Source organism: Colossoma macropomum, unplaced genomic scaffold (genome assembly GCF_904425465.1).
Source record: "Colossoma macropomum unplaced genomic scaffold, Colossoma_macropomum, whole genome shotgun sequence".
Classification (NCBI taxonomy): domain Eukaryota; kingdom Metazoa; phylum Chordata; class Actinopteri; order Characiformes; family Serrasalmidae; genus Colossoma; species Colossoma macropomum.
In genome coordinates, this window is record NW_023494792.1 from 60,623,211 (window position 1) to 60,649,208 (window position 25,998).

Here is a 25,998-nt window from a genome sequence, read left to right on the forward strand (position 1 = left end):
AATCTCAGCGTTACTGAGCTCTGCTAAAGCCTGAGTGGACTGATAAATCAATATGATCAGTTATTAATCTCAGTGTTACTGAGCTCTGCTAAAGCCTGAGTAGACTGATAAATCAATGTGATCGGTTATTAATCTCAGTGTTACTGAGCTCTGCTAAAGCCTGAGTAGACTGATAAATCAATGTGATCAGTTATTGATCTCAGTGTTACTGAGCTCTGCTAAAGCCTGAGTAGACTGATAAATCAATGTGATCAGTTATTGATCTCAGTGTTACTGAGCTCTGCTAAAGCCTGAGTAGACTGATAAATCAATGTGATCAGTTATTAATCTCAGTGTTACTGAGCTCTGCTAAAGCCTGAGTAGACTGATAAATCAATGTGATCGGTTATTAATCTCAGTGTTACTGAGCTCTGCTAAAGCCTGAGTAGACTGATAAATCAATGTGATTGGTTATTAATCTCAGTGTTACTGAGCTCTGCTAAAGCCTGAGTAGACTGATAAATCACTGTGATCAGTTATTAATCTCAGTGTTACTGAGCTCTGCTAAAGCCTGAGTAGACTGATAAATCAATGTGATGATCAGTTATTAATCTCAGTGTTACTGAGCTCTGCTAAAGCCTGAGTAGACTGATAAATCAATGTGATCAGTTATTAATCTCAGTGTTACTGAGCTCTGCTAAAGCCTGAGTGGACTGATAAATCAATGTGATCAGTTATTAATCTCAGTGTTACTGAGCTCTGCTAAAGCCTGAGTAGACTGATAAATCACTGTGATCAGTTATTAATCTCAGTGTTACTGAGCTCTGCTAAAGCCTGAGTAGACTGATAAATCAATGTGATGATCAGTTATTAATCTCAGCATTACTGAGCTCTGCTAAAGCCTGAGTAGACTGATAAATCAATGTGATGATCAGTTATTAATCTCAGTGTTACTGAGCTCTGCTAAAGCCTGAGTAGACTGATAAATCACTGTGATCAGTTATTAATCTCAGCATTACTGAGCTCTGCTAAAGCCTGAGTGGACTGATAAATCACTGTGATGTGCGTCACTACTCTTCAAAATATTCTTTATGTTGGTTTCTGTTGCCACTTAGAGTCAACAGACTCTGGATTTTATGTAGGCCAGCAGTCATTCCCTTCCTCAGAATCTGACCAATCTGGCTGCAGGTCAGATGTTATCTTACAAAGGTTATCTAGTGTGTTATTTTTTGTTTTTATATGTGCTAAAGTAGAAGCTTAGTAATGGTTAGCTGCAGTGTTTCTTAGCAACTGGTGCTCAGTGGAAAGATACAGTCACTGTGAGAAAACTGCTGTTATTTGTGATAAAAGGCTTCTCGAACAATCAGACTGTGTAGATACTGTCGTATACTGTGTCGCATACATGGTCGGATCTACCTTATGGGTGACCTTGGAGGCTGCTGAGGGGTCACTGAAAAGTTGCTTCAGAAAGGTGTATAGTTTTAAGCTATTTTAATCTGTGAACACAACACTTAACACTTTTTGAAACAAAAGCAGCTTCTGACCAGTCCGAGAAAAATAGTCACAGATCTGTACAAATGGACAACAGAGGCTCCCAGCGACTTTTAGCATTATTAAAGTGGTTGATTGTTTGGATTGTTCATTCAGATAGCTTTCTTCTGTATATTTAAATTCTGTTCTCAGTAAAAATGTGAAAAAAAGGGATTTACAGTTGTTTTTGTGCATAAAAAAATGAATATTTGTGTTGATAACTGGTATTACTGAAAGGTTGAGTTTGTGCAGCTTATGGAACTCAGTAGAAAATAGGCATGCTGGCACTTTTAGCCTCTAAATGGTTACCCTACATGAGCTGGACGGCTTTAATGATTCTTCTCAGTACTGCTACGTCTGCTGCTCCACACAGGCTGTAATCAGCTGCCCTCGTCCACTGCAGTCCAGTTTATGTGCCCTGGCCCCTTGGTGCCGGATGCTCGTGTGAGTTTGGCTCTGATTGATGGCTCAGTGGAGCTCAGCCTAATTGAGTTCCACTGCTGCCTCCGCTCCCTGAGGGAAGCCGCTTCAAAGCCAGGGGTCAGCGCCTGCCCGGCCACTCGCATTGTCTTACGCTCACCTCGGCTGTTCCAGGGGTCAGCGCGGAGCTTTAACTGTGTGCTGTATGTGACTTGTTGGATGTTTTACTAGCTGATGCTGAATCCTGGGTCAGGCTTTTAGCTGGGAGAGCGAGGCCAGAGCTGGACACGGCATGAGACCACTGTGCTGTAACGATACTGATGCTGAAACCTTGAGTTTTAGCCAATACTGATACAATCTGATAACTTTTTAAGCTTTAATAAGATATTTTTAACTGAAGCACTTAGGGTCTAAAAATATACCAGAATTTAGAAAGGTACAAGAATTCATATTTTGAAAAAAGTAGTTGATATCTTGTGATTGTATTAATATTATTTGTATTTATTCTAATATTAGTGCTTTTCTGGACAAATAAACACTTTCTGACCTGATGTATAAGGTCAGCGACAAATAAGGTTTTCAAAATTACAATTTTTAACAATCTTACTAAAAAGGACACGATGTGCATGTTATATCTGCATATTTGTATTTATATCTATTTGCATTTTATATCTCAAATATAGTGAGTGTTATTAAAGCTTTTAAATGCCTGTTCCAGTTATTAAACTATGCTGGTCTGGTTGCTCTATCTGACTGACTGGTTGCGCCACCTGACTTTTCAGACTAATTTCAAATTAAACTGGCATCTACTTAGACACCTGTAAAAACCTTCGTCCTTCAACTTGAGTTTATACACATTTTTACTAAATTTGTGACCTTGGCCTTACACCATGAAGGTCACTTCAGGTCTTCTTTATGATGCATTACTCTGGCCCCTCGTTCATAAATGCACGTCAAAGTAAAAGCCCTTTGTTTTTGGTTGTGCCACCTGATATTTGAAGAAGTAAGAACTTGCATACAAATGTTTTTCCATGAGTTGAGCTCTTTTAAATTTGCCTTATTTTGCAAAATGTTTTAAAGTTTTCAAACATAAAATCATGCCAGACTATTTTATTTGGAATTTTATACAACTAAATGACCTTTTTTGATAATTTGCTTAATCATATATGGTTGGATGGTTACAGCACCTGATATTTTTAGACCTTTGGAGGCAAAAAGAAATTAATTTTACACGGATACACTGAAAAATACTTCACATAATAAATGTATTGTTGAATAATTTGATATATGTCGTGTATTTATTAAATAATTTTTTGGGAAAATAATGGACTTGGACACAAATTGCACGTCATGTCATTGACCCAAAGTTACTTGAAAAGACGTCTGGTTCCACTGACTTACATTAAAAGTAACGTATGTTTTTTCCTTCTCCTGTCTGTGTTAATACTGAATATACTAAAAGACAGTATATTAATATGACTGGTGATAAACATCTGAACAGTGTGTTGTGAGTTGCTGGATATAGAGGTGTCCTGGGTGTCAGTCCTGGTTCTGGACAGATCAGTCCAGGTCAGTGTAAATACCTCACTGGTCAGCATATAGAACAGGAGCCTGTGTTTGTGTGTGAGTAGAATAGGTTGGAGGCAGTGAGGCATTTTATAGGACAGCACTTAGACCCTGTCACTGAGGCCCACGCAGCACTGCGGCCCTCCTCACGCATCCATAGACCTGAATGGTGGACAATGACAAGGGCGGATAGGTTCTTCTGTGAAGAAGGAGGGAGGGGGGGAAAGGAGAGGGGAGCCTTTGAGGGCTTGAAGGAGTCAAGCAGTGTCTCTCTCTCTCTCCTTCTCTCTCTCTGTCCCCCAGGGCCAACTAATCCCACCGCAGAAAAGGGACAAACACACACAAACAAATGCCGTACATATACAGTCCACGTACCCAGACAGATCCTTATAGCGTATCACATCGCCGGCTCAGATTCCTCACCACTCGCACATGCATCGTGTAATTTACAAGCCTGTGCTCTCGCGAGCGCTCGCGCTCAGCGACGGGGGCACTTTGTAAAGGCTGGAGGCAGCGGAGGGTTGACAAGCTGAGCGTGGGAGAGGGAAAAACTTCCATATGTGATTTCCACCATTTGGTAGTAATTAGTTTGTTGTATAAATTAACATTAAGTGCGGGGTTGTTCACAGGCATTGTTTGTCATTATCTCCCCCTCCCTCAGCGAGGATAGAGAGCGAGGAGCCGAGAGAGGGAGGGATGTAGAGGTACACGCTTAAAAAGGATGGTTCCTCAAGGGTTCTTTAGTAAACGGAATGGGTTATGAGTTCTACATAGGACTATTTGCAAGCTTCAAGAGTTTTTTGCATGGTGAAATGGTTCTTCAGACTGACGGAGAATGTGTTGTATGCGGTTCTGTGTAGAATCTTTTTGGAAATGGTTCTATATAGCACATTTTTAGAAAACCATATACAACATATTCTTCAGAACCATTTCATTATGGGTTCTTTAGTAAAAGGAGTGGTTCATGAGTTCTGTGTAGAACCATTTGCCTGCTTAAATGGTTCTTTGCATTATGAAATGCAATGCGTTGTATATGATTCTGTGTATAATGTTTTTGAAAATCACAACACATTCTCCAGAACCATTTTACCATGCCACGTTCTGTATAGAACTCATGGTTCCAAATAGAACCACTGCCTTTACTAGAGAACACTTGAAGAACCATTTTTTGGGCACATCTGCTCATACAAGGATTGTTTTCCACATTTTATAAAAATAGGGAACACATACACTCTTACAATTATGGTTCCTTAGGAAAGAAAATGGTTCTATATAGAACCCTTTGCATGCTTTGCATGAAATGTCAAGCTTGTCACAATTGAAGAACTTTTTTGATGCTATGTAGAACCCTATTGGGGAAAAAATTAAACATAAAATGAGGCCTGGCGCAATTTAATATTTTATTTTTTCCATCAAATAAATAGAAATTGTGCACCAAAATCAACAAAACATGCACCAGAGGTGCTCAAATGTTTGCATAAGTCATATTTATCTTCTAATCTGCTAATTATTTGCTTTAAATGTCCTAAATACGGCTTCCCCCTCTCCAAGGTACGTCAGCAGATTTCCCAGATACATTCCATGATTCTTGTAAATGAAGAAGTTAAGTCGGGTTTCGTGACAGTGGCCTGGATCTCATGATGTGACCCCGCCGTGCACATCAGCAGCTTTCCGTCCCGACGACCACAACGTTCCGAGGAAAATGGGAATCTGGCCCGGCACAATAGAAGCGATTCTAACCCGCCGTCCCGCCGTGTCACGCCAGCCCTGTCAGCTGCTGCTGCGAAAGGCACAAGGCGCGCTCTCCCGAGTCAGAGCGAGCGCATGAATATTTGTCTTGTCTTGTCGCCGCCGTCCGAGTCGATGTGGAGTAGCTTCCTTTGAGCCAGGCCGAAAAAAAAACCCCACACAGCTGAAGATATGAGAAAAGGAGAAAAGCCGGGGGGACCATTGTGAGCGCCCATTGTCCGCACCTATGAAAGGCGCATTCAAGTCACTTTTTATTGAATTGTTTTGGTCTGGCTTTCAGTTTGTATTCTCCTCCAGTCCTTGCACAAGACAATCAATAGGGATGAGTCTCTTTTTCTCTCGCGCTTCGCTGGAGGAACGATATTAGGGGCTGAATGGGGGGCTCACCGGACTGGGAAAGATGGAAGACACACGCATAAAGAGCCTTTGGAGTAACAGCGCTTTGGCCCGGTACAGCCGCGAGAAGAGGGAACGGCTTGCTTTGTGTGTTTGTGTGCGGAGAAGTTTTGTTATTGACCTCCTGGAGAGATATTAAGAGCGGGACAAAGGCCGGAGGTTCATGAATCAGGCTGAGGGCTCCATCGTGGTGCCGTTTTCCTAGGCCGGAGTCGGCTGCTCCGTAGCCGGGCCATTGTGGCTGGAGACTTGGACAGTCGCACAGAAGCATCATTGAGATGCTGAGCTGAATGCAGGGGCTGAATATGAGGAATCCATATATTAGCGCCTTTTAACTGACCACCCTGAGAAGCAGACATTCTTGCATGATACTCGGATCGACCACAGATCCGGCGACGGTTCCGTCCAAGACGGGCGTTTTACCGATATGAACATAAACAGGCCAAAAAAAAGAACTAAATTTGGTCAAGTTCTCCTTGTTCGCGCCATTATGAGACATATAAAGGCTTTTGGACGAGGAGTTGAGGCGTAATTTTCATGCTAATTTGCAAAGTACACTCAAATCTATTAACATGCAAATTTTATTTTGTGTGTGTAGGCATTTTTTGTAAGTTAATGCTAAATAATGGAATACAATATCCCATGAATATTCATAGCAGCTTTAAAACCTTGCTAGCAGAGATAGGAAGTAGTCGCATCTTCCCCCCCTCTATGATTTAGCCTGATGTTGCAGAAAGCTTTTTAAAAGGCAGGTCACTGTGCAATCTGATACGGCAGCTTTTTACTTTTATTTTTTGTCGCCTTCAACTTTGAGCGATCGCTTTGAGGGTGTTCGCTTCGGATGATAGCGGCGTAGCGATGTGGGAGGAGCTTGCAGGGCTGCTGTAGGTTCAGTGGCCGCTGGTTGGGCTCACGTGGTCTTCACAAATCTGCTTTTATCTCCGTTACAGGCCCCTCTACAGAAAAATCCTGCCCTGCAACTCACACGTACGCACTGCTAGCCCTTAGTGGAGTTAATGGAGGATAATGTAAAGGAAGCTAGTAAGCAGATTTATGTGTATTTGCGTTGGTCATGGAGGGTTTAAGTGAATAATGTATCTGCGAGGCCAGTGGTCAAAACCGTGCACTGTATAAAATGCACATTATGATATAGATACAACACAGAGGCCACCCTCAGGTTGTGTGCAAAAGTTTGGGCACCCCTTACATTTTAATATTCAGTCACTGTTTATTTGCTAAATTTAATATATTGGGGAAAAAATTAAACATAAAATCTAGGCTGTGCAGAAGCTATGGCACATTTTACACCCCAAAAAATAGTATCTTAGCAAGTAAAGTTATCTCGAATCTAGTCGATATCTTATTATTCGCATTTTGAGATTGTTGTAAGATTATTTCACTTATATTTACATATTTATTTCACAATATTTATATATAATTTGTACCTCTTTTAAGTAATTCTATCAAGTAAAATTATTTCACTATATTGGCAGATATTTTTGCTTGTTTTAAGAAATATACTTGAAACAAATAAACCTTTTTTCCAACATACTGAGATGTTGGAAATGTTGTACTTAAAACAAGTAAAAAAATCTGTAAATAAGTTATGTAATCTTAAAATTAACTTGCGACCATCTTAAAATGAGAAATATTAGATATATTGACTATATTTCAGATAATCTCATTTGATAATATACCGTTTTTACAATGTATATTTTATGCTTTATTTTATTTTGTAGTATTTATATTTATATCAGCGAATAAGCAGAAATTGTGCCATAAAATGCCAGATTTAAGTTTGTGAGGATGTTAAATTTTGCATACAACTGGAAATTCTACAGAAGCCTCAAAACCTAATATACCCTTTTTCTCCACTTTTTTGCCTTTTCAGCTTCTGTTCTTGTCGAGAGACTCTTATTTTACCTTTAAAAAGTTTTATTTTTCTGTTTTCACCTCCAAAGTTCAGTTTTAGAAGTTGGTTTTGCATTTTCTGCGTTCCACAATCTAAATAATCCCAAACAAGTGCTATGAATGTGTAAGAATTCCAGCAGCTTCTTTGTTTGATTTACAGATGTTCTTCTTTTTTAGTCTATTTTCTTTTCTCATTAACGGAGGCTTGTTGCTTTACTCTGACGCCGCCTGGGCGTCACGCTCTCCTACCCAGAGGAGATTCCTGGTTTGAGTGACAGCAGAAATGCTAATGCGTTGACAGTCAGGGTGAAGCTAGGTCTTCTCCTCCGCTCTTCTGTCCGGCGGACTAGCCTAGTGAGCAATTCAGCATTGCCACGGCACTCTTCCTTACACGGGGGTCCCGGGAGCTCTTTGCATGTGCCAGTGGGGGGTCTTTGAACACCGCGCTAAGCCCAGCGCTGCCGCGGTCAGCCAGCGCCGCTTTGAAATAAAGCTGTCCGTCTCCGCCGGCTGGCCCCGTGGGTCACAACCCCTCTGCCCTGCCCGGAAAAAGAGTCTTTATTCCAGCCAGATGTTGTGAGACAAGTGAGGCGGGGTCCTCCTCCGCCCTCTCTCCCTCCCTTTCTGCCCCTTTTTCCCTCTCTCCCTCCTTCCTCTCTCCCCTGGACCCCCGGGTGGAGGTCCCCAAACCGCCAATGGTTCGTTCCCCCGCCAGGGAGCGCCCAGGCCCTGGCGGAGCGCCCGCTCGCGCTCCCCTGCCTGGGCTCGGAGGGGCCGCTGGAAGACAGAACAGGTGTTCCTCCACTTTTTGATTTCAGTGCATTTGAATTAATCCTGTCAGCTCAGCTGTTAAAACAACTGTCACCTCCAGCTGCTAGTCATTCTGAGCTGGATCTGACACACTCCGCCAGACTATTGGAGCACCGCTGACACACACACACTCGCCGTCTGTTCGCTGGGCCATTGTCGCAGCTACAAAACAATCTATCCACACACACACACACACACGTATACACACACACACACACACATACAGACATATACACACATGCAGACACACACACCTCTTCACTTCTCCTGTTTTTTTTCCCACCTCCATATGTCACAGTGTTCACATCCATCTTCTTACTCAAAACACAGTCTAGTTTTCATGGCGTCAACCTCTAGAGAGAGTAAACTTTAGATTCACAGCCTCCAAACTGCTTAAACTGTGTGCACAACAACTAAACTGAAACGTTTCAGCGCAGTTTATTTGAGTTTTGTGGAGTTTGAGTGGAATTCTCTTTGGCTCAAAATGAACAATTTTCATCCACTGAAATGCACTTTTATGAATTTGTGTCCACTTTGCGTGAACCAGTTACTTAAAACAACACAATTAATGTATTTTATATTGATATATTTTCATTTTGTGAGTCCAAAAAATGCTCTTTTCTCATTTGGACTGTAAATTTGCAAGTAACATGGATATTTTATGTAGTTAAACAGGTTTAAGTGGAACCTGCCTTTAGTAATCTCATCATATTTCCCGTAAAATCTCAGGCTTATTACATACTAAGGCTTATTCTTCAGTAATAACAGGGACATCAGTGCAAACTGGCTGAGCTATTCTTAAGCTATAGAGGTGTGTAATAACACTTTGGGCCCTGGTCATTTAATTGGTTAATATTATTTGTATTTATTGTGTTTTTATTTTGAGCACACCTCAAAAAATTGTATCTTGTCTTGTATTCAAGTGAATCTTAAATCTTAAATCTAGTTGATATGTCTAATATTTCCCATTTTGAGATCTTTGTGCACTGATTATAAGACTATCTAACTTATTTCTGGATATTTTTTGCCTGTTTTATGTCATGTTATTGAGTAAAATGATCTCACTATTAATACTGGCAGATCATTTTGCTGGTTTCAAGCACATTTCTTAAAATAAGCAAAATTATCTGCCCATATAATGAGATCATTTTACTTAATAAAATGACTTAAAACAAGTAAAAAGTGTCCAGAAATAAGAAAAATTATCCTAAATTAAGCTCACAACAATCTAAACTGGAGAAAAAAGATTTATTGACTATATTTAAGATAATTTTAATTGACAAGACACCATTAAAGGTTATGTAGTGCAAATAAACACTTACTGCCCAGATAAACAGCTGCAGGTGCCTAAAACTTTTTCAGGGCTGTCTGTGCTTTTAGCGTTTAGCGGCGCAGGCTGGCACCTAGTTGTCGCACTGCACGGCTCTTCCATACCACCTCTCGATAAACATGCACACACGTGTGAATCACCGCTCTGCCAGTGTCGTGCCCCTGTTCTCTGGCATCAGCTCGCAATTAACTAGATCTCAAAGTGAGACACATGCTCTCTCTCTCTCTCTCTCTCTCTCACTTTTCTTTCCTCTTCCTCCTCTCCAGCTCTCCTCCAAGGTGCTTTATGTCGAGGTCGTGCTTGTCATTCAGTTGGAACGCTTTCAGTCTCTTACTCCGCTAGCCAGCTTCACGTATCCTCTAGTCACAGACTCGCGACATGAGCGCCCAAACTTTTTCTCACTTTCTCAATGACTTTTTTAGGCTCTATTTTGGGCGAGACGTGGAGGAGAACACGGTTAAGTGTGGAGAGGAGCGTTTCTAGTGGGTGTGTTAACTATCCACTTAGACTTAGTTCATAAAATATATAAATATATATTTATATATTTAAATATAGTCAGTAAATCTAATATTTCTCCTGCTGAGATTGTTGTAAAGTTAAGATTTTTACCTAATTTCTAGACATTTTCACTTATTTTAGGTAATTTTACTAAGTAAAATTTTCTCACTACGTTGCCAAATAATGTGCTTGAAACCAGCAACATTGTCTGCCACTGTAGTGAGATATTTTTTTACTAATAAAATGTGTGTAAATAAACTAGATAATCTTATAATCAGTGCACGACCATCTCAAAATGGGAAATATTTGAAATATCGACTAGATTGAAGATTATTTCACTTGACAAGATACTATTTTTTGCAGTATGTAGTCAAAGAGCAGCACTTATTCATTTTATTCCCAGTCAAAATGACCTTTGAGTACAAGTTGGTTGTTTTCCAGCATCAGAAAAAAGCAGAAGCTTCAGCAACTAAATCTCAGCTGTGTGAGTCAGTGAGTCACTCTTCACCTTTATTCCAGCTTCCATTCTTTTCAGGAGACTTACTTTCAGCTCCTCAAAGAATCTGCAGACACACCTCCAAAGTTCACTCTTAGAAGCTGGTTGATGATTTTCTGAAGTAATCAAACACATTCAGTGGTGTTGAGGTCTGGACTCTGGGGTGGTCAGTCCATTGTTCAGCTTCTTTGTTTGATGTGTCCGTCTCCTTTTCTCAGTGAGGTTCTTCTTGACAGCTACACATCCTTTCAGACCCACAGCGCTGAGTCGTCTTCTCACAGTGGAAGGATGGACAGAAACACCTGTGGATGTTTTCAGATCTGAAGCAGCTTGATTTTCTCCTCTCTCTCAGAGATGAAAGCTTTAAGTGCTGTTTATCTGATGGGGGCAGTTTTGGGGTCGACCAGGTCTTCCAGGTGTTTGTTAGGAGGCACGTTTTCACTGTAGCTTTTAATCATCATTCAAAAGTTTGGATTATTTTATATCTACCCTCCTCGGAAACATCGCCTGAAAAATTAATATATTGTGCTTCACTAAAATTTAAATAGATGAACAGTGGTCTCTTTTGCACACGACTGTAAAGGAGGTACTTTGTGTACATAAAACTACATTCACCTCCAAATGGCAAAGACTAATAAGGATAGAGAGCAAGAAATATGTATCCCTCAAAGGTACAACAGTGGTTTTAAGGTCTGATTGTGAACCTTAAGTCAGTTTTTCCAGGTGAAAAGTTCGTATTTGTACCTTTTCATAACCGAATGTTTTAAACAGAACAGTAAAATAAAAGCCTGGAGACGAGACGGGGTGTGTGGAGTCAGTACAGCTTAGAACATATCATTTCAGTGGATTATGGTTCAGTTATGTTCCCTGACTAAAGGTACTGAGATGGACCCTTGAGGATCCCACCCCAGTGACAGGAGGGGGACTGCCTTAAAACTGGAGCGATGACTATGAGGTTAAAGTGTCAGCTCTGCTTTAAGGTTGTTGCATCACATTAGCTGAACATTATAGGCCTCATAGCGCTTTATATGCATCGTCCCCCCATTTCAGAGGTCCTTAAGTAATTGGACAAATGGCTGCCTAATTGTTTCTTGCCCAGCCATGTGTCATTACATCATTAGTTCACACCCTAGAGAGCTAACCAAAGGTTTACAGTTTAATCTAGATGTGGCATCACCATCTGCTGTCTGTAGCTGTTGTGCTCTGAATCTGAGGACCAAAGAAGCCATTCAAGAAAGCAAAAATCTGACTAAGTCAATCAAATGAGGTGCATTGAATTTGGCTGTTTGGAACATTGTTGGGAACACATTGGTGGGACCACAGCTTTGGATGACCAAAGAGCACTTATAACCCATTATAGACCATCCAAACCACTTCACTCAGCTGAGGCAGGCTTACCGCAACCTCTTAGGATCCCTTACAGCAGATCATCTTCTTAAACAGCTTGGAAACTCTGGATGGTTCTATTAAAACCCATGACACTCAAACCATTTGCATGCTTAAATGGTTCTTTGCATGGTGAAATGGTTCTTCAGATTGATGGAGAATGTGTTTTGTATGGTTCTATATGTATATATTGTATGTATATATTGTTACAAGCTTGACCGTAACACTAGCAGAACGCTTTTTGGCGCTACCTAGAACAATTTTCAAAAAGGTTCTATATAGAACCATACACAACACATTCTCAAACCATCTGAAGAACCATTTACCCATGCAGAGACCATTTAAGCATGCAAGAGGTTCCTTGAATGTTCATGGTTTTATGTAGAACCATTGTTGTTATTAAAGATCCTTTGAAGAACCATTTTTTAAAGAGTGTACTATATATATATATATATATATATATATTATTATTATTATTATTATTATTTAGAACCATGAACACCCAAAAAACCATTTGCATGCTTAAAGAGTTCTTTGCATGGTGAAATGGTTCTTCAGATTGGTGGAGAATGCATTGTATATGGTTCTATATAGCACCAAAATGGGTTCTTTTATTGTTGCAAGCTTGAGTGTAACAATAGCAGAACCTGTTTTGGTGCTATATAGAACCATTTTCAAGAAGGTTCTATATTGAGCCATATACAACACGTCATCCATCCATGTGGAACCATATACAACACATTCTTCATCAATCTGAAGAACTATTTTACCACGCAAAGAACCTTTGAAGCATGCAAATAGTTCTTTGAGTGTTCATGGTTCTATATAAAACCATGGTCTTTATTAAAGAACCTCAAAGAACCATCTTGTTTAGGAATGTACTAGAGCCACACAGTCATTTGTGTTCTTCGGGGTCTACAACGTAGTTAAGTGTGCTCTGTTTAGCACAGTGATGTATTAATTAATGAATTCATTATTATTAATTATTATTATTGCTAAAAAGATGACCAGCTATTGGTGAAGAATTCACCCAGAATGGTTCACCACGGTGAAAAAACTTACAGTTGGATAAAAGTACTTTAAAAAGTCAGTCTTATGAAAGATTAACAGTACCAGATTGATGGAATGAGGAGAGTGTTGGAATAAATGGAGCTGCTCCTGATCCGAAGCCTAACCCCTCATCTGTGAAGCATGGCGGCGTGGGCTCTTTATTGATGATGTGGCTGCCAATGGCAGCAGAAAATTGAATTTAAAAGTGTTTCGAAAGCATCTGAACTGTTTTAATCCAGCAAAGTGCCTCAGAAGTGCCTGCAGGACAATGACCTGAAACACTCTACCAAAGCAACAAAAGCAAGCAGGGTGCGTTTCAGATTGGAAAAGCATTACAGTTACAGACTGTAGTCCATCTGTGTCTCTGCATACTTTGTTACCCTGTTCTTCAGTGGTCAGGACCCCCATGGACCCTCACAGAGCAGGTACTATTTGGGTGGTGAATCATTCTCAGCAGTGACACTGACGTGGTGGTGGTGTGTTAGTGTGTGTTGTGCTGGTCTGAGTGGATCAGACTCAGCAGTGCTGCTGGAGTTTTTAAACACGGTGTCCACTCACTGTCCACTCTATTAGACACTCCTACCTTGTCAGTCCATCATGTAGATGTAAAGTCAGAGACGATAGCTCATCTGCTGCAGCACAGTTTGTGTTGGTCATCCTCTAGTCCTTCATCAGTGGTCACAGGACGCTGTTGGCTGGATATGTTTGGTTGGTGGACTATTCTCAGTCCAGCAGTGACACTGAGGTGTTTAAAAAGTCCAGCAGCACTGCTGTGTCTGATCCACTCAGACCAGCGCAACACACTTAACACACCACCACCACATCAGTGTTACTGCAGTGCTGAGAATGATCCACCACCTAAATAGAACCTGCTCTGTGAGGGTCCATGGGGGTCGTGACCACTGAAGAACAGGGTAACAAAGTATCAGAGAAACAGATGGACTACAGTCTGTAACTGTAGAACTACAAAGTGCTCTTATATGGTCAGTGGAGCTGATAAAATGGACAATGAGCAGAGAAACAAGGAGGTGGACTTAATGAAGTTCTCAGTGAATGTTCTGGAATTAAAGCTGACATTCTGCACTGTAACTAATCATTTCAGATCCAGTGTGCTGAGCCAAAACAGCAAAGGTTGTGTCACTGTCCAGTTATTTACGTACCTCACTGTATAAGAGCTTTGTTGCGCAGCCTGGTGTATGTACAGCCTGTCATGTGTCTGGCATATTTGCTCACAGTCTTGTGATATTTCTGGGACTTTGGATCGCAGAAAAAAAAAAGCTCTCTAACTATACATTCAAGGGTACTTTAGTAAAGACAGTGGTTCTATTTAAAGGGTATCTCCACCAGTTTTTCAAAAGCTCAACATAATTAAATGGTTGAGATGTAAACAGAGTCATTCAGGGTGGTTCGGTGTGAAACGCTCTGTTCTAGAGAAACGTACAGAGTCTGAACTGTTCACAGTGGTGGTGATAGGAACCAGACGTCCGAAGTTACTACATGAAATGGTTATGAATTCACTGCCTGATGCCTGAGACACTGTTTTATGCTAAAGTTTTGACCTAAAACGTCTTGTTAATCGACTTATTTGAATCCATTTGTGGCGGAGGGTCACATGCAGGGTTGTAAGACAAAATATTCCCCAAAGAAAACGCATTCTTTCAGTTTTTTCCACTGTTTTATCATGATAAACATTCCATATAAAGACTCTGTGGGTTCACTGGTGGTTTTGGGTAGTAAATAAAATGGCTGTGTTTGAGTTGTGGAGATGGCGACCCGTGGTTCCTATCACCACCACTGTTAAGACATCTGAACCATTTCACCCCAAACCACTCTGAATGACTGTTTACATTCAGACATTTTGAAAAATCGGTGGAGTTCCCCTTTAAATGCTTTTTTTACAGGGTGTAATGGTTCTTCAGATAGGCGGAGGGTGTGGTGTATATGTTTCTATATAGCACCAAAAAAGTTATTTTATTGTTACAAGCTTGACCATAACAATAGCAGAACCCTTTTTGGTGCTAAATAGAACAATTTTCAAAGAGGTTCTATACATAACCATATACAACACATTCTACATCAATCTGAAGAACCATTTCACCATGCAAAGAACCATTAAAGCATGCAAATAATTCTATGAGCATTCAAGGTTCTTTATAGAACCATAGTCTTTATTAAAGATGCTTTGAAGAACCATTTTTTTAAAGAGTGTACTAGAGCCACACTCATTTGTGTTCTTCAGGGTCCACAGCATAGTTAAGTGCGCTCTATTTAGCACAATGATGTGTTAATTAGTGAACCATGGTTCTATAGAGAACCATACACAACACATTCCTCATCAATCTGAAGAACCATTTCACCATGCAAAGAATTAATTAAAGCATGCAGATAGTTTTTTGAGCACTCGTGGTTCTATATAAAACCATTGTCTTTACTAAAGAACCCTTGAAGAACCATCTTTTTGAAGAGTGTACTAGAGCCACACTCATTTGTGTTCTACTGCAGTAGGGTCTACTGCATAGTTAAGTGTGCTCTATTTAGCACAATGATGCATTAATTAATTAATTAATTAAATCTCAATCATAACTCATTGAAAGAAGAGAAGAAGTTGAGTTGAAAGTGGGGAATCTAAGCTTTCGATCTGTACCACATTTGTGTTCGTAAGCAGAGGCGGAAATATTTTATTATGATGTAAATCTGATGGAGTGTTATTGTGCTGCATACAGCCTCCTTTATATTTGTGACACATGAAAGAAATGAAAACAATAGCTAATACAATACCTGTTGATTCGGAATGACATGTAAATAATGCAGCAAAATGCCAGTGAAAGCTCTAGACTTGTTGTCTAGACTCTAGATGTTTAATGAAGGGCCTGCAGTAGACGCTTCTCCTTCATTGCAGAGGGAAGACAGAAAGTTGCGCTGTGCCACTGTTCTGCGTTCCAGCGTGGCTCAGATGGCCGGCCGGTGGTTAACAATAAGGTTAACGACCGCAGAGTTATTCCCATGACCGTCTTATCAAGCAATCGAACTTGAAGGCATGTGAATGCAGAGCACCCTACTAGCTCCTAGTAGTTCCACAGCAGAAGAAGAAGACATGGGGTGGACTCTGGGGTGGAACCTTAAAGGTACGTCTTCAGTACCTTTAGTTAGGGAACATCATTGTATCATATTCCAGTGCAGTCAAATATTGTAGTCATATATAAGTTGCATTTAAGTTGATGAAAATCCACACAGCTTGTCTTTTTATTTTTCTATATTAATATAGAAATATTTCTATATATTAAATCTTAAATGGTATAATTATGCACCTTTCCTCTGGGAATATGAGTGCAGTGTCCCTTTAAAACTCATTCAAATGGGAACTCCTCTACAATTCAGTGGTTGGGATGTAAACAGAGTTATTCGGAGTGGTTTGATGTGAGCGTTACTGACTCAGTGGTGGTGATAGGAACCAGGGGTCAACACAAATACTTTATTTACTACCCAAAACCACCTACATGTCTTCTGAGTTGAATATGGGATGTTAATGATGGTAAAATAGTGATAAATATGAAAAAAATATGTTTTTTGGGGGGACTATTTTGCCTCACAACACCCTGCATGTATCCCTCCACCATGAATGGATTTTTACAATGCACTTTAGACCAAAATTTCTCAAAACTATTCTAAAACAGTGTCTCAGACATCATTCAGTGTATTTATAACCCTTCCATTGTAAAAACATTCTGTGAGGGAGCTTTTAGAGGTGGACGTCTGGTTCCTATCACCACCACTGTGAACAAAAGTCTCTGAACTATGCAGAAATTCTGAAAAAAATCAGTGAAATCTTGTTTGTTGTGCCTTTGAGGGTACATTTACGACCTCTGACAGTGTACGTGAAGGACCGGTGACTCAATCCTAGGCCACTTTGGACGAGGCCGGGCCAGGCCGGGGTGGGGTGGACAGGGTCAGGCCAGCAATGGGCTCGCGGGCCATTGCCAGTGCAATTTTAGCGCTGTTAACAATCACGTAATGGCTCTCACATGGGCCGCAGTATCTGGGAGCAAACTGAGCCCAGACAATAAGAGCCATTCTTAAGCAAAAAGAGAGCGATTCAAGTGCTCCCGGCGAGCGGAGAGAGAGCGCTCGGCTCCAACGTGAGCTGCAGTGTGTGTGCGTGTAAGAAAGCTCCGTTTTCTAGCTCTCCTTAATGGTAGGTAAAGTAAGACCAATTTGCTTGTTTCTGTGATGGTGCGGACCTGCGTGCCCGCGTGTGTAATTTTGCATGTCACAATAGAAAATAACACCCCCCTCTGAAAAAAAAAAGGGGAAGAAAACAGGGTCTGCGAACGCGAAACAAATTGTGAAATGATAAACAATGTTGAGCTGTCACAGCCGAGCTGGAGACAGAGGAGCCGTTTCATTAAACGACTAATAACAGTGTTCGCCTGCCATAGGCGTTCTATTGTGACAGGAGGTTAAGATAAAGATGGCCGGGCCAGGCTTGCTGCTTTTTTTTAATTTATGTTTTTATTTCATTTTTTTTTTTTTTTATTCGCCTTCAAAATGCAAAATAGCTTTAGCATGTCAGGGATGCACGTGTGGGTGAGTGTGACAGCTGCCTTCACAAAAGCCCGGGCACACTTCAACATGACACGCAGTGATTGGGACGCTAACGGACACCCCGTCCTCTTTTGTGGGCTTCAGCAATTTTTTTTTTCCTTTTTTTATTTATTTATTTTCAGTCAGAGCGCTTGTCAATATGTACACATAGGTCTGTATGAATATACAATACTACATACAAGGCAGAGAGCCTTTATTTATTTAATGACCAGTCAAAACGTCTATTAAGTACAAGTTACTCATTTTTCTGGAGATGTTTCTGAGCAGATTGGATGTGAGGACAGGAGCTTCCAAATCTGAAGTTTAAAAAGTGATTAAAAGCTACAGAGAAAATTGGGCTCCTAACAACCACCTGGAAGAGCTGGTAGACCCCAAAACTGCCCCCATCAGATAAACAGCACTGAAAGCTTTCATCTTTGAGAGAGAGGAGAAAATCAAGCTGTTTTAAATGAATTTAAAGTCACTTAATGCTTTTTAGAGCAACTTTAACACTGAACACAAGCTGATCACTCCCAGACTGGCAACTCTGCCTCATCCAAACCTGTTTTTAGCAAACTTTGTGTGAACGTTGAGGTGACTAGTGTGTGGTAGTGGTCCTAGCACAATGGTAAATTAAAATATATGTCAATTATATGACATATATATTAATTATATTAAACTATAATTATAGACAGTTTCATTTTACAGTGATATGAATTTGAAAACTCAACTGGCAACAGAAAAATAAAAGTAATTTCCAGTCAAAACAGCCATTAAATACAAGTTATTCACTTTTCAGGCGATATTTCTGAGGAGATTAGATATAAATCAGATCCATCAAGACCTGATTAAAAGCTACAGAGAAAACGGGGCTCCTAACAACCACCTGGAAGACCTGGTAGACCCCAAAACTGCCCCCATCAGATAAACAGCACTTAAAGCTTTCATCTCTGAGAGAGAGGAGAAAATCAAGCTGCTTCAGATCTGAAAACATCCACAGGTGTTTCTGTCCATCCTTCCACTGTGAGAAGACGACTCAGCGCTGTGGGTCTGAAAGGATGTGTGGCTGATCAAGAAGAACCTCACTGAGAAAAGGAGACGGACACATCAAACAAAGAAGCTGAACGATGGACTGACCACCCCAGAGTCCAGACCTCAACACCACTGAATGTGTTTGATTACTTCAGAAACTGATCAACCAGCTTCTAAGACTGAACTTTGGAGGTGTGTTTGCAGATTCTTTGAGGGACTGAAAGTGAGTCTCCTGAAAAGGACGTAATGCAAAAGTGACTCACTGAATACTAAAAGAATCTATTTAGTAGATACTGTAATTATTTGTTGAGGCTTCTGTGTAATGTTTTTTATCCTGACGCTGGAAAGTGAATAACTTGTACTTAATGGCTGTTTTTGACGTAAATTATGCCCTGACCAGGTATAAAAACAAACATGCGAGCGCCTCCTTCCTGTCCGCACTGAGAGTCTGTTCTCCGCCGTGCTGAGTTAATGCATCAGGGGACCGGGGTAAACACATTGTGTTCTTTTGTTGTCATGTAGCAGCGGCGCAGTGAAAGCGGGTGACGGCGAGCCCCGGGCCATGACAGCTCCGCGCTGACTGGACGGCGCGCTCCAGACGCGCTCAACACGGGTTATTGCCACGAGACAGATTGAAAGTGTCATTTTCCATTACGGAGCGCGCCGAGGAAGCGCAAATATGCCTTGGCCTACTTTAACCGGGCGCCTTTCGACAAGAGCGGCGACGAGAGGGAGAGAGGGTGGGGAGGGGGAGGGGAGGGAGTGCTAGCTATTCGCCTCTTAACCCTTTCCCATAAATCCTCAGCAACAAAGCACAAAGGACAGCGATGCGGTGTTTAGGCACTGTTAACACGCGCTATCTATTCAAAGCGCTGGTTGACAATACAAAGTCTAATGCACAGCAGTCATGCGGACTTATGATATTAGCCGAGGGGTAATCAGTACATTGTACTCGAGATACGGCGCTGCAATATATGTAAATAACATACGTAATGCGCCCTATCGGCAGCCGCCGCGCGATAGCTTATCGCGGCCCGGTCAATAAACCTAACCACTTATGCTAATGTCATAACAATTTGACGGCTGATACCGAGCTGCCGGCCTCTTCCAGTGTGTCAATCTATAAGTGAGAGAGAGAAAGAGAGGAAGAGGAAGAGAAAGAGAGAGAGAGAGAGTGAGAGAGAGAAAGAAAAGAACATTCCCCCTCCTATATAAACGTCTACACTCGCTTTTTTACTCCCATCCACACCAGCCGGCTCCGTCTTGGCCGTCCTCGGAGAATTTCTTTATTTTCCCCCGTACTTTCTCACATGTCGTGACGATTCTGTTCACATTCTTTTTCACAATGTCATGCCCCGCGCACAGTTATTTCAATCTGGCAGTGTAAATTTGGCGGCGCGAGGGAAGTGCCAGAATAAATTTGGCTCGCGTTTTGGTTCAAATCAAATTGGACATAAGCACCCACAACACCATCTGTCAGCGAAAGAATGCAGAAAAGCGAAGGGCACAATCCAGTTCGAGATAAATGACTTTCCCCGTTTATTATCTCACCCACTCCTCAATGGGAACAGGCCACGGACAAGTTTCTCCGCGGCTCGCCTGGGCTTCTCCCAACACCTGAAGAGCCTCAGTAGCATTTAATATCATATTTACAAGCCTTAGTTTGGTTGTAGGTACTTTTTTCAAAGACGCTGTGCTTGAATTGGCTTCCAAAACCAATGTTTTATGAACACGTTTTACACGAGTATGCTTATAAAGGGTTTATTAAGGGTCTGTTATGGTTATTAAGTAGGTCTGTGTGTTAATAAGCAGTTATAACATGTTAATAACAACATCAGTGATGGACATGAGTGTGATGAAAGTCACAGTTCCAATGCTGAGTGATGGAGAAGATGAAGTAAGATCAGCAACCAGCGAAATTTAAGGGTGTAACAGTATAAATGAATGTGGGCTCACTGTTTGGCAAACAACAAGCCACTGCTGCCCGTTTTATTTATGTGTTATAACTGCTAATTAATGCTTTCTAAGGTGTTTAAAGTGGTACCGTCATTGACTCCCTTCAGGTAGTTCAGCTGCCATCAATATCTCAGCATATCGTCACTGTAGGGACACTTCCGGAATGGAAACTTTACAGGAGAAGTGAAAATGTTCTTAACTTTTAATGTAATCAGATTTCATTCAAAGCAATTTTAAACCACTTCTTTTGCTCCATTCTTTATGAAATGTTGACACAGCATAAAAGGCAGTTGGCCTTTTTAAATTATGTAAAGAAAAATAGAAATCAACAAAAATTGAGATACAAGATCTCAACCGTGGTGATATGTGTCTTCTGTGTCGTGAAGCAGCTGGAGAAAAACTCTAAAGCTGCATCAAAGACTCTAAATAAAAGACTTTATTGATTTAACACATTTTTAGGTGACACTTTATTTTGAGTGGTTAAACATGAAACAAACACTCAACAGACTCTCAGTAACATGTCAAAAACATATGAGGGTTAGGATTAGGGCCAGGGTTAGGATTAGGATTAGGTTTTGGGTTGAGGTTAAGGTGAGGGTTAGGATTAGGGCCAGGGTGGGGGTTAGGATTAGGTTTTGGGTTGAGATTAAGGTTAAGGTTAGAATTAGGATTAGTCTTTGGGTTGAGGTTAAGGTTAAGGTTAGGATTACGACCACGGTGACGATTAGGTTTTGGGTTGAGGTTAAGGTGAGGATTAGGATTAGGGCCAGGCTGAGGGTTAGGATTAGGTTTAGGGTTGAGGTTAAGGATAGGGTTAGGATTATGGCCAGGGTGGGGATTAGGTTCTGGGTTGAGGTTAAGGTTAGGGTTAGGATTAGGGCCAGTAGCTCTACTTAATGTAAGTAATGAATCAACAGAGCATCTACAAGATATTAACTTCACTGTGTTCAGATGCTTCACTGCTGCTACTTCACTGCTATGTTATTGATGTGTTACTGATAATCTGTTAAGAGTTTATTAATCATCTACAACGGACCACTCAAATACAGTGCTACCCATTTTTATTTGAAAGTTCTGATATGTGTTACTACGAGGTGGAAAAGAGGACTGTAAAACAGCCCCTTACAGAAAATATACACATTGCTTCATTCTTTCAGTTGCACTGTGTGTTTTTATGCAGTGACACGTTGCTTTGGTTTTTCCTTTATGCTCCCTTATGATGTCACCTTTACTGTAATAAGTGTCTTTTATAGAGTTTATGGGGAAAAAAAGCTGGAAAATAGAGTATAAAAGCATTTTTTTCCTTCCAAACAAGGTGTTTTTCTCCTCTTTTATTTTGTTTCAGAAAATTGTCCTTGTTGCCCTGGTGACAAAGGTAGGATCTAAGGAGCGTTTAACTTGCTGACCTTTTTTTTACTGACCACTCTCTCTCTCTCTCTCTCCCTCTGCCTCTCTCAGAGAGAAAAAAAGAAGACATTTTCAGTGGATGAGTGTGTTTGCACTAACTGTTGCCAACCATTGCCTTTTTTCCCCATCAACACACATAATAGGGACTTTTAGCTTTTAACCTTGCGCGGACGTGAGTGGCAGCTTTTTGACGAGAGCCCAAAGTGTGTCTGCATGTCTGTTTCTCCTTTTTTTTTTTCCGTTTTCCTCGAGCCGTACGTCTCTAAACCGTGTCTGGAAGCCTCTGCGTGGCGCGCTGGCTGGCAGGAGCGGGTCCGCGGTGTTTGAAGGGCCTTTAGAAGGAATTTTGAACGGCGTCTCTGGACGAGTCGCAGTGGCGCATTAATTGATCATCAAGTGCGATTATGATCATCTTTTCATTCGGCGAGGGGCCTCGCCCGCTGCACGGGGAAAATGTTTGTTTTGACTGAACGTGCTGTTTTTTTTTTTTCTCCTTTTTAAAATCGCACGAACTCGGCGGCTGATTTCTTATTTTTATTTAACACTCTAACTCTATTGATCCCGACTGCAGGAGCAGACACAACAGAGTGTCAGCCACAAAGGCGGCAATTAATTAGCGGCTTTATGAGAGTTTATGTGTGCGCGAGTGTGTGTGAGTTCATAAAGCCCAGCTGGACTGTTGTCTCTGGTGTAAGCCGTGTCTTTCTGAGTGTGTGTGTGGGAGATATATATATGTATAGATACAGTATTTTTATATTACAACTTAGTTCACATTATTGCTGATTGAAGTTATTACAACTAAATAACAAAGACCGTTCAGCATTACAGCGTTTACATTATTGTTTACATCTTTTGAAAACATCAACTGCAGTTTATATTCTCTGAACATTTCATGGACCAAAAAAAAAGGCTTCAAAATACTTGGAATAAAATTTTTATGTACGGTTCCTGCTCAAAAAATTGGAATCACTTGCCAGATTAACAGCTTTTCTTATTTTATATACAATAATGACTTGATTTACATATCAAAAGAAGCACCTTTAGATATTTATCAATATTTTTCTGTAAATAGGAAGTTTTTAACCAATAAACAATGTGCTATAATTATCTATTTACATTTTTTTTTGCCTTGAAGTTTCACTTTTGAAATGTATGTATATTCTGCATGTCTATTATGCAGCTCTCTCGGTCATTTCACAATCCTATACAGCTTTGTTTCTCATTCTGGACCCATTTAAAACAGCTTAAAGGGGGATTCCACCACTTTTTCAGAATTCCTGCATAATTTTTTTGCATCAAATCTTTACGATTGTGGGGTCATCTTGTCTACAATGCAAAAATAGCGATTTTATTCACTGTTTACCTTTTTAAAAAACAAGAAAATTATCTTAAAAGTGTTGCAAAACAATGTATCAGGTATCCGGCAGGACCATTTCACGTAATAACTTTCTGTGAGGTGGACGTCTGGTTCCTATCACCACCACTGTGAACAATTCTGACTTCTTTAAAACTGGACATTTCATACTAAATCACTAATGACTTTGTTTACGTTTTCATTTAATCATGTGGAAATTTTGACGATTTTAAGGATCTGAAACTTGTGGAGCAACACAGAACAAGCATATTAGAGTCATTATTATTCAAATCAGTGAGTTTGAACCTCTGATTGGAAAGTTAAGACCATTTTTGAGGTCAGATTTTCTCACAGCAGTGCCCATTTTTGCCAGTACGTATTTCGCCGCCCCTGTCCTGCCCTGCGGTGACGTAGCAGCACCACCCCACCGTTCTCCCGAGGCTTCAGCGAGACGCTTGTCTTTCTCCAGTCTTAGATAAACTGCCATCGCTGATGTATAATTGGTTATTGAATGCTGACCTGTGCTCTTAGTGCCAGCGGTGTTCAATGCGAGCCTGTCTCAGTGGGCCAGCGCTGGGCCGGCCTCAGCCAGGAGCCAGGGCCTTTCCTCTGGGCCTCCCCGCCCGCATGGAGCTGGCGCCCGCACACTGGACCTTTTGTTGTCCTCCCAGGGCCTGGTTCATTCCCCCCATCACTCCTCCCCTCTCTTTTCCTTTCTCTATCCCTCCCTCTCTTTTCTCACAGCCCGTCTCTCTCTCTTACTTCTAACGCCCTCTGTAACCACTGCCTCCATTATACGTTGTATTACTGCGCAAATCGTCCCATTACAGGGTTTTCTCGTTTTTCTGGTAGGGGTCCAAGCACCAGGAACCTCTTTTTTCCTTTTTTCTTTTTTTGGCAAATATGAGATAATAGGAAAAATAGAGTTGGAGATGTTTGAGGCTGAGTCAGAGGGAGAAGTGCTCTGGGCAAAAAATAGAAGCGCAGTAGTGACTGTGGGAAGGAGAGAGAGAGGGAATGTGCATGTGAGAGACCAAAAGAGGGAGTTTGTGCAGTCTTTTAGCCGGGGCAGTGTTTTCGGTGCGGTGAAGGCAGCTTCGGAGCCACTTTCGGCCAGGTGGCCGCGCATTTTGGCTCCACCTGTAGCCAGCTGCTGGCCTCCTAGAGCACTAATGAAGCCCAGTAATACTCTATAATTCACCTATTATTGTCGCAGTCACTCATCCTGCACATACCCTGATGCTGGACTATGTCTCACTGAACTGTCCACTCACCTGGACGCTCGTCTGTGACTAGTCCCATTTAGTCTGTGGTCTCAGCCTTAGAACTGTCACCAGTGCTAAAACAAAGCATAGTGTAGTTTTATTAATTATTAGTGGTGCCAAAGTTAACCATCTGAGCAGATTGGACCACCACAGTGACTCAAATGTCAGGTACACTGCAAAAAATAGTGTCTTGTCAAGTAAAATGATCTTAAATCTAGTCGATATATCTAATATTTCTCCTGTTGAGATTGTTGTGAACTTAATTTAAGATTATTTAAGTTATTTCCAAACATTTTTTACCTGTTTTAAGTAATTTTATTAAGTGAAAATAGGCTCAGTATATTAAGAAATGTGCTTAAAACAAGCTAAATTATCTGCCAGTATAGTGAGATAATTTTACATGGTAAAATGACTAGAAATAAGCTTAATAACCCTATAATAAGTCCACAGAAAATAAAGAAATATTAGATATGTCGAATAGAATTAAGATCATTTTGCTTGACAAGATTTTACATTTTGCAGTGTATAGTTTATTGCATTGGTTACAGTTAACGAATTTGAGTGCTCTCTCTGACCGAACGGGGTCTTTAAAAATAATTCTTAATAGGTGAGTGGTCACTCAAGCAACAGACTGGGCATTTTTAGTGGCCGGTATGTAAAACGTTGTGACCAGACACCATGCAATGCTCAGCATCGACTCCAGTGTGAGTAATTATGCAGAAATAATTACAACCCCAATTCCAAAAAAGTTGGGACGCAGTGCAAAATGTAAACAAATGTAAATAAAAACAGAATGCAGTGGTTTACAAATATGGGATTAGACCCATATTTTATTGACAATAGAACATAGAACACATACCAGATGTTGAAAGTGAGACATTTTACTAATTTCATGAAAAACATGAACTAATTTAGAACTTGATGGCAGCAACGCATCTCAGAAAAGTTGGGACAGGGTCAACAAAAGGCTGAAAAAGTGAGTGGTACTAATAAAAAAACAGCTGGAGGAGCAATTTGCAACTAACTCACATGACTGAGTATAAAAAGAGCATTTTAGAGAGGCGGAGTCTCTCAGAAGCAAATATGGACAGAGGTTCATCTGCGAAAAACTGGGTCTAAAAATTCTGGAACACGTTCAGAAAAATGTTCCTCATTGTTAAATTACGAAGGCTGTGAAAATCCCACCATCTACAGTACATAATATCATCAAAAGGTTCATTTTGAGATGCGTTGCTGCCACCAAACTCTAAATGAGGTAATATTTTTCATGAAATGGTAAAAT

The 25,998-nt window shown here is 40.8% G+C and overlaps 1 protein-coding gene across 6 annotated transcripts in view; it reads left to right on the forward strand.

Annotated features, from left to right (window-relative positions):
- The window catches only part of sox5 (SRY-box transcription factor 5), a 412,851-nt gene that overhangs the window by 290,331 nt on the left and 96,522 nt on the right, over nucleotides 1-25,998 (forward strand). Inside the window, exon 1 of one of the 6 annotated variants that reach the window (XM_036577719.1) lies at nucleotides 15,679-16,246. The exons of the other annotated variants lie outside the window; for them this stretch is intronic. Coding sequence (XP_036433612.1) covers nucleotides 16,165-16,246 — 82 coding nt within the window. The 5' untranslated portion in view covers nucleotides 15,679-16,164. Of the gene's footprint in view, nucleotides 1-15,678; nucleotides 16,247-25,998 lie in introns of those variants that run through there. 6 annotated transcript variants of the gene reach the window in all.